The 12,424-nt window shown below is 40.8% G+C and overlaps 1 protein-coding gene across 1 annotated transcript in view; it reads right to left on the bottom strand.

The window, feature by feature from the left end:
• BIRC6 (baculoviral IAP repeat containing 6) overlaps positions 1-12,424 on the bottom strand; it is a 328,895-nt gene that overhangs the window by 205,854 nt on the left and 110,617 nt on the right. The window contains 3 exon segments of the mRNA XM_074989697.1: positions 4,883-5,016; positions 10,488-10,598; positions 11,759-11,885. Coding sequence (XP_074845798.1) covers positions 4,883-5,016; positions 10,488-10,598; positions 11,759-11,885 — 372 coding nt within the window.

Raw genomic sequence — 12,424 nt, 5'->3', positions numbered from 1 at the left:
GGCTGATGGATATGAAAGTGTTTTACTGTACTAGGTAATCTCTCACACAGAATATCAAGCATTGGTGTACACTGTAACATTTGATTCTACCATAGTGTTTCAAGAAAGAAAAAAACATATCCAACAAGTTATTCTATTAATTCAGAAGCTAGCAGCATAAACAAAGGAAAAGATACATACCTTATAATAATTTAAGAAAGTGTAAACGCTGACAAAAAGTGTAATTAAAAAGAACATGAAGAGCAGCTAGCTCACAGAGACAAAAACTAATTGCAAAACTATTTCTAAGGATATCAGAAACCTGCAAAGGAATCAGTGGGCTACTGGATGATGAGGGTGTTAAAAAAGCAGTCAAGAATGACGTGGCCATTACGAAGAACTTAAGTTAACTGTTTGCAATAGTTTTCACTGCAGAAGATATGAGGGAGAGTCCCACACCTGAGGCATTCGTTTTAGATGACAAATCTGAGGAACTGTGCTGGAGCTAGTTGTTAATAGTGGAAGTTTTGGAAAAAAAATTAAACAATAACAAGTTCCACGACCAGATGGTATTCAACCAAGAGTTCTGAAGAAATTAAATAAGTGCAAAGTAATGCATATTAGAAAACATAACCTCCAACTATACATATAAAATTATGGGGTCTAAATTAACTGCTAAAACTCAAGAAAGGTCTTGGAATTATCACCAATAGTCCTCTGAAAACATCTGTTCAATATAAAATGGTAAACTGAGAAGCTAACGATGTTAGCAACAGATAGACAAGACAACAAAAGGACTTCTTAACGCCATTATATGAATCCATGCTACTCCCCACACCTTGAATACTGCGTGCAGTTCTGGTCAGCACAGTTTGAGACACACACCACATTTGTTGCTGGACCAGAAAGTCCTGGTGACCAGGAACAAGGACAAAGTGGGTGTCCTACAGCATGGCCAGGAAGCCAGCAACAGCTGCAGATCAGGAACCAGGCAGCAGCCAGCCAACAGCCTGGAGGGGAGCCAGCAAGGAAGCTTTAACCTCCCAGGCCTGGCAAAAGCCCTGACTCAGGACCACTGAGGTCCCGAGGGTGCTGGACCAGGGAGGTGCAACTGTATTAGAATTAAAAACATACAGAGGTCAACCTGTATTAGAATTAAAAAATGTACAGACATTGTGCAAAAAAATAAACCCAGCTTCCATAAAGAGAGAAATTAAAAATACTGCCATTTTTCAATTAGAAAAGAGACAAAGGGGAAGATATGGTAACATCATGAAAAGTTTGGAGAAAGTAAATAAGTTTTATATATCCCTTTCCATACATACACAAACCAGGGATCACTCAATGTAACTGAAAGACAGCAGGTTCAAAACAAACACCAGAAGGTTCTTTTGCATACAATGTACAGTCAGCCAATGGAACTTGCTGCCAGAGGAGGTTGCAAAGGCCAAGAGCATAACAAGATTTAAAAAAAAAAAAGAAATTAGATAAATTCATGGAAGCTAAGTCCATCAACGGCTATTAGCCAAGACAGATTAGGATGCAACTTCATGCTCTGGATACCCATAAACCTCTGGACTGCCAGAAGGTGGGTATAGGGTTGGATCTCTCGATAAATTGTCCTCTTGCGTTCACTCTCTCTATAGCAGCTGGACAGGCTAGATGGACCATTGGTCAAACCCAGTATGGCTGTTCCCATGTTCTTATGAATTTTTGGAGGTATTTGTCCCTATGAGTGCTCAGCCACAGAATGTGCGGGTGCCAAGGCACTCTCAGTTGAAGACGGTCAAGTAGCATTTCTGGGCTGGTGCCTCATACTCTGAATGAGGGCATAAAGAGGAACACAAGCCCATCGTCACTCAGTTCCTTCTTGACCATAAAGCAGAACTCCACAGCAGAGGTGGAGGAGGGGCAGAAGGTAGAGCACCTACAGAGAATTCAAGTTACAGTAAAATAAGCACCCATCTCCCTCTTCAAGTATATATCCTTAGGCACTTTAGTAAAGGAGACTCAAAAGCAGTAAGTCAGTAAGAAGGGGGCTAATGGTGAGGTAAGTCCAATACAACTGGAGGGACTGCATCACCAAAGGCAGCGCCATCTGTGGAACTTGTTAAGATGGTCTCTTCTTTCACCAAGATAGGGAGAGAAGACTAAAACAATCCAGAATGTCCTTCAGTAGACCTACAGATGTGGACTCAGCTCCAGTAGAACATGCTATTACTCAGTTGAGAGAGCTGCATCACAGTTTTCTAAGCAGGTTAAGATTTACGACAAAACCCATTTAGACTGTGTGACAGTCTTCTAGCTCTTCACCCATCTACAATTAATACAAATAGCCTGAGAGACACGTGGACTGGTTTAGTCTTGTCCAGAAAAAGAAGGATCCTTCCAGTGAATAAAGGCTTGATTTTTCTCTAAAGAAATGAGATTTTGGTTGGAAAATGGATAGGTCAATCTCCTGGTTAATGTTATGCTCTGGGATACTCTTAGAAGGAAGCAAGGAACCATAGCCTTTTCTTTGTAGATGATAATGTAAGCTGCATCAGCCCAGTGACCCACTTTTCCTTCCTAAGGTGAGGACAATTAGGAACAAAAATGTTGAGGGAGAGGTGGGAAAGAGCAAGACTTCACTGGCTTGAAGATTTTCCATAGAGCTTTTAAATCAAGGCTGAGGTCCCCCTGTGGGGGTGGGGTGTCAAAAAGAGGTAATAAAGACTCAGAAACCTGAGGTGGGTTAAGGGAAGGCTGTTGTAGCAGCCAGATATATTCTAAGTAGCAGCAGTCAAGGATATTGGAAAAAAACTTCCAACATTTGAGAAGATGGGAAGGAGCACCAGGATGGGAAGCATTATCATTTTTTGAGTTAAGTCTTGTGAGTAGTGGAATTTACACTGGATAATAAATTTATCTGAAAAGGCCAGTTTCATGCCTATGTGCCATTTAGAGGCCATGCTCCCAAATTGAAGGAGGGAGGGTTAGGATGGATGATGGACCCAAAGTTCTGTGCCACTAGGTCCCTCACGAAAGATAGTCTAAGGTGCACTGACTCCCAGACATAGATGACGTTGGGAGTTACCACACCTGCCTCAGCTGAACAGGTGCTACATGGACAGGTCTTACGCCTTCTTGGGACAGCGTGAAAAGGATCTTAAGCATTAACAGTACACGTGAGAAAGCATAAAGAAAGCTGTTGGACCTTGGTGTTATAAGGTACCCCCTTGACAATTGTAGCTGTAGCCTCCTTTGGAGAACAAAAGGCAACATTTCATGCTGTTTGGGTTTACCAAGAAGTCTATCTTGACATATCTTAAGGGTGTGTACTCATGCTTCCTTATATGTCCTCATACAAAACAAATGGCATTGCTCTGCTCTGCTCAGGCAAAGGCTGGCACACGCAACTTTGCAGTCTCTGATTGAGAGTGCACAAGCACACATGCAGACTATGGTTAAGCAGCCATAGAGACATATCAGCCTCGTCAGTCACTCAATAATGAGTGGATAGTTGCTTGAAAACATCCATGCAGTGTGCAACGGCAGTCAAAAAAAGCCAACAGGATGTTAGGAATCATTAAAAAAGGGATAGAGAATAAGAAGAACATCTTATTGCCCTTCTATAGAACCATGGTACGCCCACATCTTGAATACCGCGTACAGATGTGGTCATCTCATCTAAAAAAAAGATACACTCGCATTAGGAAAGGTTCAGAAAAGGGCAACTAAAATGATGAGGGGTCTGGAACAGGTCCCATATGAAGATAGATGAAAGAGAATAGGACTTTTCAGCTTAGAAAAGAGGAGACTAAGGTGGGATATTATAGAGGTATACAGAATGGAGTCGCGTGGAAAAAGTGAACAAGGAAAAATTATTTACTTGTTCCCATAATATCAGAACTAGAGGACACCAAATGAAATTAATGGGCAACAGGTTTAAAACAAGTAAAAGGAAATTCTTCTTCACACAGCACACGGTCAAACTGTGGAACTCTTTGCCAGAGGAGGCTGTAAAGGTTAGGACCCTGTTTGTGAGTCCATTGATGGCTGACCAGCCAGATTCTGGAGCAGAAGGTCTTACCACAGAAGGGGCAGGTGCTGGTATCTGCTGGAGGGGCGCAGGGTGGTTTTTGCCACTCATTTGTACACTTCTCCTCATCTGCACTGCAGTGGGACTTCGCCAATTGTGCCAACCCACAAACCCATGGATTACCACTCTCCACTAGGCACAGTTCTGGGCAAGGTTCTTCCCACTGTCAACAGTGGTACCGCGCTTTTTCTGTGTGTGCCTTCAGAATATCGCTAAATCACTTCCTCTGGCCACCCATGCTCCTTCCTTCAACTCTTAAAACAGAATAGGAGCTGATCAGACATCCAGACCATGTGACCAGTCCAACTAAGTTTTTGGTGCATGAGAATGGCTTCAGTGTTGGTCATATTTAAATCTTCCAGGGTGCTAGTGTTCATGCACCTATCCTCGCAGAAGATATTTAGGATTCTCCTGAGGCACTGTTGATATTGTTCAAGTGCCTTCAAATGGCGCTTGTATGATGTTCATGTTCCACAACTGTACAGTAGTGTTGGAACACCCACTGCATGGTATAGAAGGAGTTGTGTCTTGGCACAGATGTTCCAGCTCTCCAAGACCCTTTGTCTGAGGTAGGCGAAAGCAGAGCTGGCACAGCTCAGACGATGCTGGGTTTCTGTGTCAATCTTGATGTTACCAGAAAGATGACTTCCAAAATATGGGAAATTACTCCAATGACAATAATTACATGGAAACATTATCACAATCATCTAACACTCTACAATTCAGGATGGTGCAAGCTGAGGACATAACAAGGTTTTACAATAGGTAAAGCAATTATCTTTAATGCTGAACTACTTCTGTTTTTCCAATGAGCAGCATTACCTGTGGACTGTGTTGATTTGTTCCATGAGGATTAGTGCCTGAAAGAAATTTCACTAAAACATGAATGAGGTTGGGATCTGACACCAACAACTGGGCAGTACTTTCCTGAGCTCCAATGGCACTGCTTGAACCAGCTAAAAACAAGAACAAAAATAGAATTTGAACTGCACATACAAACAAAATGAAGAAAATTTATACTTAATACACAGTACATTATTCATTAAACATTATTATTCAAAATGGAGTAAACTACTGTAAGTTATTTACCATTCATGGCAGTTATGCATATAATTCAAAGCATTAAAAATACCACAAAGATTCATAGATCAGAAAGTGTCATTATCATCTAGCCCAAGAGTGGCCAACCAGTTAGGGACTAAGAGCCATGCATAGAGTGCAAAGAGCCACACGATATGTATGTATTCATTTTTATCTAAACTAGACAGATAAAAATAGACACATAATATACAGCTCAATGCCCACCCTTCCCTGGCATCCCCAGCTCTCCCAGCCCTCCTTCCCCCCTACCCCCGCCAGAGCCAAGCAGTCCCAGTCCCCACCTCAAACGTGATGCCGGCGACTCACTGGAGCCACCGCCACATGCGCTTCTCCCACCAAAGCACTGGGGCGCATGTGTAGAGTGGCAGACAGCACTGCCAGGGTGCAGCTCTAAGCAGGAGCTGCATTTAATTGCTCAAAGAGCCGCATTATGCTTGAGAGCAGAGGGTTGGCCACCCTGGATCTAGTCTAACCTCCTGTTTAACACAGCTCACAGAACTTCCCCAAAATAATTCCTAAAACGTTTCTTCCAGAAAAACATCCTACCGTGATTTAGAATGGTCAGTGACAGAGAATCCCTCATAACCTTAGGTAAATTTTTCCAGTGGTTAATGACTCTCACCATTAGGAATTTACGCTTTATTTCAGGTGTCAATTTCTCTGGCTTCAGCTTTCAGCTACTGGGTGTTACACCTTCTCTACTAGACTGTAGTTCATTATCAATTTATTCATTCCCCAGGTGGATACTTCCAGACTCATCAAGTTACCTCTTATCCTTCTCTTTGCTAAACTAAATAAATTGAGATCTCTGAGTTTCTAAAGATAAGGCACATCTCCTAATCTTTCTTTTCTAATTTTCTAATCATTCTTGTGGCTCCTCTCTGAACCCTCTTCATTTTATCAGCAGTCTTCTTGAATTAAGGACACCAAAACTGGACACAGCATTCCTGCAGCAGTGGCACCAGCGTAAAATACAGAGGTGGAACTACTACTTTGCTTCTACTCGAGATTCATGTTTATGGATACAAATACTGCAATAGCTCTTTTGACATCGTCATCACATTGGGAGCTCATGTTCTCCTAGTTACAGACCTTGACCCCCAATTTTTTCGGTCTCTGCTTCCCAGGGAAGACGGATATGCTCAGCTGTATTAAAACATATATTGTTTACCAAGAGAGAGATTGCTCTGCATCAGTGATCCATCCTATTCATCATTTACTACTCCCCTAATTTTTGTGTCATCTGCCAAATTAATCAGCAAGGTTTTTACGTTTTCTTGCAGGTTATTGATATAAATATTAAATAGCTTTGGTCCAAGAACAGATCCCTGTGTGACACCATTGGGAACACATCCACTCGATAATAATTCTCCATTTACAATTACACTGAAATCAGTTAGCCATAAGAACAGCCAAACTGGGTCAGATCAAAGGTCCATCCAGCCCGGTACTCTGTTGCCGACAGTGGTCAATATCATGTGGCGCAAAGGGAGTGGACCGAACAGGTACCAAGCAAGCGATCTATCCTGCCATCCATCTCCAGCTTCTGACAGACAGAGGCTAGGGACACCATTTCTTACCCATCCTGGCTAATATCCATTAATGGACATAACGTCCATGAATTTACCTAGCTCTTTTTTAAACCCAGTTATAGTCCTAACCTTTACAGCCTCCTCTGGCAAGGAGTTCCACAGTTTGCCCGTGTGCTGTGTGAAGAAGAATTTCCTTTTATTTGTTTTAAACCTGTTGCCCGTTAATTTCATTTGGTGTCCTCTAGTTCTGATATTATGGGAACAAGTAAATAATTTTTCCTTGTTCACTTTTTCCACGTGACTCCATTCTATATGCCTCTATGATATCCCACCTTAGTCTCCTCTTTTCTAAGCTGAAAAGTCCTATTCTCTTTCATCTATCTTCATATGGGACCTGTTGCAGAGCCCTCATCATTTTAGTTGCCCTTTTCTGAACCTTTCCTAATGCGAGTGTATCTTTTTTTTAGATGAGATGACCACATCTGCACACGGTATTCAAGATGTGGGCGTACCATGGTTCTATAGAAGGGCAATAAGATGTTCTTCTTATTCTCTATCCCTTTTTTAATGATTCCTAACATCCTGTTGGCTTTTTTTGACTGCCACTGCACACTGCATGGATGTTTTCAAGGAACTATCCATGATGATGCCAAGATCTCTTTCCTGATTAGTTGTAGCTAAATTAGCCTCCATCGTATTGTATGTATACCTGTGGTTATTTTTTCCACTGTGCATTACTTTACATTTATCCACATTAAATTTCACTTGCCATTTTATTGTCCAATCACTCAGTTTTGTGAGATCCTTTAGAAGTTTTTCATTGTCTGCTTTGGTCTTAACTATCTTGAGCAGTTTAGTCTCATCTGCAAACTTTGCCACCTCACCAGTCTACCCCATTTCTCCAGATCATTTATGAATGAGTTGAATAGGATCGGACTTAGGACTGACCCTTAGGGAACACCACTAGTTATCCCTCTCCATTCTGAAAATTTACCATATAATCCTACCCTCTGTTTCCTGCCTTTTAACCAGTTCTCAATCCATGAAAAGATCTTCCTAATTATCCTAGACAATTTTTAATCTATTTAATATGAACCAGAGACCCACCCGCAACTGTGAGGAACCCAGGTGGCAGGGACCTCAGCTGGCAGCTTGCTCTGGGGAGCCCAAGGGACAGCCCCAGGGCAGGGAGCCAGGAGCCCCACCAGGAGTCCTGTGGTGGGAGCCAGCTACGGCAAGGAGACCCACCCACAGCTCTGGGGACCACAGACAGGGCAGCCCAGCAGCAAGGAGCCATCTGGGGCACAGAGCCCCACCAGTAACACCTCAGTTGTTGGGACCCCAGAGAGGGCTTGTGGAGCCTGGCAGTCGTGCAGCAGGGAGTTGGCTGGGGCATGGAGACCTGCCAGCTTCCCTGCAGCCACAGGTATCCTGGAAAGGGGACCCCAGGAGCCCTGCAACAGGGAGTCCTGCAGGAACAGGCCCCTGTCCAGGTAGTCTGGGAGCAGGAAACCTGCAGAGGCCAGGCCAGCAGGCTGGTAGCCCCTGCATATGGCAGCCAGAAGGCCTGACATCCCCTCATCTTGCACATCCCCTCATTCAGGACCACTCAGTTCCCAAGAGTGCCAAACAAGGGAGGTATAATCTGCATTGAACAGACATGATAAAGACAGAGAATAAAGTGCAAAACATTAATTTTATTCCTGGGGTCACGGTTTCAATCTTGTAGCCCATTCTGAGGGAGGAGGGCCACTTATGCAACCTACTCAGTTGATTTGGTTGCCCATAGCCGATTTAGATAAACTATAGCTTTTCCTTTCACTAAATACCAGGAGAACAAGTACTATCAAGCTCAGTATTAAATCCTGATGTTTCTCTCAACTGAAAATATTTCAAAGCAGCTAAATGAAATTTAAAACAAAAAAAAATATTGGAAAGGCTTGCCATGAAAAGATATCCATCTAGAAAAATGGAAGGAAGAGAGGATGGAAGGATAAGGGAAAACCAAAAATAGCATAATATCAAGGCTATAGTTTTTATTTTGTTGGCACCAAACCTATAATAGAATTTTCATATTAACATAGAAAACACATACTGAAGGATTCTTACAGAGCACCAGAAGCATACGCTCCACACCACTTCGTCAATTTTAAGCCCAATTAATTAAAACAAGACGGATAAAGAAAGCAAATGGGGCTCAATAAAGAGAAAGCTGAAATAACCTTCTCACCCTGGCTATGGCCACACTACACCGATCTTCTGAAAGAAGTTCTTCCGGAAGATCTCTTCCCCCACCCCCCCCAAAACACAAACAAACTTCTTTCAAAGGTGGGTGTCCACACAAAAATATCAATCCACTCTCACAGCAGAGAACATCCATGCAGTCTCTGCTCTTTCAAAAGAAAGAGACGTGGATCGAAAAACCCAGCACCACAAGGACTGATCTTCCAAAAAAAAAAAAAAAAGAGACCCCCCCCAGGGCATCTACACATTTCTTTGTGAAAGGAACTTTCAGAAAAAGGCACTCTTCCTCATCTGGCAGAGGAAGAGGGCTGCCAGAAAAAGCTCTGTGTTCTTTCAGATCAAAAGAGACCATTTTGATCCTCTGCAGGTTCTTTCAGGAAAGGCCTTTTTTTTTTCAAAAGAACTTGCTAGTGTAGACGCAGCCCTTGAGACATATGCAGCACCAGTCCCAGAAAACTGTAAAGAAGAAACATGCTGTAGTCCACATTTGACTATGTACAAGGTCAGAAACCTAGCCTTGCTTTGGTGGAAAATAAAACTGAAATGGCAGGTGAGGAGAGCACACTGTTGGAGAGCGCCAACCTAGGGAAAAATGGAGCCTCTGAAAACAGGCATGGTTTGCTACACCAGGGCTTATCTTGGCAGCAACTAGTATTACCAGACTGAACAACTTAATGATTTTCTCGAACCTCACATCGTCAACCATGTACAAAATGTTTAAATTAAATGAAAATAAACACTGACAGTCTTCATCAACATATTTACATCACATATAAAAAAGGCATATATTGTTCAAAATAAAGTTTACCACTGAATAAAGAAATAGTATCAGTCTACTAACTAGTTAGAGACCCAGAGAAATGTATGAACAATTAAGCTACTTTAATATCCTACTGTAGTGAGGTATTATGGACACATGCCATGTTGAGGAAAACACATCTAGGCAAGTTAACTTCATTTCTTTTTTACCCCTATTTTTATTGACAACTCAAGGGAATTAAAAAAAAAATCCAGTTAATTTTCACTCATATCACCAGTTACAAAAATGTTCTCATCATCAAGAACTTAATTTTTGTGCGCCAAGGGGGTGGTGGGAAGACTGTATAAATAATTTAATATGTCATTCTGATGATATACAACACGGAACAGAATTCAGCTCTCTCTTTGTGATATCAGCTTTGCAGTAATTAAATAGAATAAAAATATGCAGCAAAAACTTGCATCACTGAAGACAGCAAGTAAGACTGCAAGGAGCAGATCTGCTCTGTGAGAATACCTTAGTTTAAACAGATATCTGTTAGAGAAACCAAACTTAAAATTGTCTATTTATTCCATACGACATCATCCATAGTGTGGATTTACAGTAAATCACTACATGTTCTGAGTAAGATTTCAGACACACTACAAGTAAATGGCATGAAAACTCACTACCTATTCCCTGAAAAAAAAAAAGCGCCCTGCATTTATTATGAACTTTTAATTTTACTTTATTTCATTTGTAATTTAGTTTTCACCCATCATAATCAAAACAACATTCAGAGAAAACTTACAGTTAAGTTGCATGTTTGTCATAAGAGTGAGGCTATGAAGCACAAGGCACCATGTCCGGAGTAAGGTATTTGGATACCAGGCCAGGACTGTCAGAAAGCTAGTTACTGATGCTGTTTAAAAAAAAAAAAAATCGGAATTACTAAAGCCCTTAAACAAAGGTAATACTTAGGGATTGATGTTAGGACTGAAAGTTCATTATTTGTTCTACTGCTAATTCTGTACATTTAAAAGAGAGACTGTACATGAATTAAGAAAAGCAGAATTTCACACCACCAATGCAAAATCATCCCATCTTATAAACAGAAGCAACACGTTAAAAAATCCTGTTTTTTCTAAGGCATATATTATAGCTTTCTATAGCTAACAGATTGAAGTACTGCAGCTTCCTTAATGTCTTGTGTTGAACATTTGCTGATGAATACACTATTTCTTTCTTAAATAAAGAATAGATAACCAGAATTATTTACATAGGAAAATTTGGTGTACGCCTTCACAGCAGGCAGCCACAGAGCTACAGTCACAAACTACAGAATGAAATAAATGAAAAAGTGATTGACTGCTTTCAGGAACTAGCAAGGTTAAAGACTTTTCAACAACCAGGCTGTTTTTCCTGTATGGATCAAAATCCACTCCTGAGGGTAGGCTATAGAGGCTGTCATTTCAGCAGCAAAATCCCCAATAATGCATTCAACAGAGACCTTTGCCACATGTGGCAGAATTCATTTACGGAAAATGGCAAGTACAAGCTGAACGAAGGAGGCTTTGCTTATTTCTTTAAGCAGCTGGGAAAAAATGTTCCCCTCAACCTTCTCCTGACTAATCAATTCAATGAAATTATTTTTTATCTACATCCTTTAAAAGGAGTGAGTGGCGCAGAGGAAGATGTCACAGAAGCATTTACTGGAGACTGTCAGAAACTCCTTCTGCTTCTGACAGGCATGGCATTCTAAAGAAAGTCCTCAGAACAAAAAGCAGTGATAGAACAGCAATATTAACCACCAAAATTTAATATTCGAGCAGTACCCTGTGATGGTTTCTTCCAACCTTCCAGAAAGTCTACACTGATCGAATACTCTGATAAACCTTTGAATAGCATTCAAAAAATTAATGTTAAGGAAAATGAAGTCTGAGGATTCTCTGGCTTAAAAAAAAAAAAAAAAAAGAGTTTTACTGCTAACTTCAATGGGAGCACTAAGCCAAAACTATCCACTTATGCAAAACATACACTATCTGTTCGGACACCTATTATCCCATTTTAGAATAATTTTACCTTGATTCAAAGAAATTACAGGTATCCGATTAGCATTATTAAGGAAAACATCGGCACCATTATCTTTACTCCCAGAGGAGCTGGAATTCAGGCTTAATGTGAGCCATAACTGTAGAAGAGATTCAAGCTGAAATATAATAAAGATGAAGAGTTGATATTAAAAACAAATAATAAAAACTGAAATGTGCTTCTAAAACTCATTGAAGCATGAAAAACCAGACTATTTTGATTTTTTTTTTTATGTCATTTGTCTTATTTACATTCTCTGATGTCACTGTTCTGGTGACAAGCATAAGCAAGCATAATCTTCTTCAGAAAAGCTTTCAAACTTCCAATAGATGTACAGCAATTTTGAGTAAAGTTAAAACTTCCTGTACGATAATACACCATTTTACTATAGTCTGGCACTGGCTTTTTATTTTGAAACACAATTAAAAGTCATCCATATTTCTCTTACAAAAGAAAGGATACATATAGCCTAAAAATCTCGATATTCAAGAAGCTTTGGCAGAAGTTTCACATGTAACTTATCAAATGTCCCATTTGCAAAGCCAGTGATTTTCATGACTCACAAGCCATGATGTAACCATAAGAGTCAAAATCTGTTATTGCCACAGACTTTGGATTAAATTTAAGGTAAAGTGGTATGGCCCGTAGATAATCAGG

Source organism: Carettochelys insculpta, chromosome 3 (genome assembly GCF_033958435.1).
Source record: "Carettochelys insculpta isolate YL-2023 chromosome 3, ASM3395843v1, whole genome shotgun sequence".
In the NCBI taxonomy this organism is placed as follows: domain Eukaryota; kingdom Metazoa; phylum Chordata; order Testudines; family Carettochelyidae; genus Carettochelys; species Carettochelys insculpta.
This window is presented reverse-complemented; position numbering and strand designations above follow the sequence as displayed.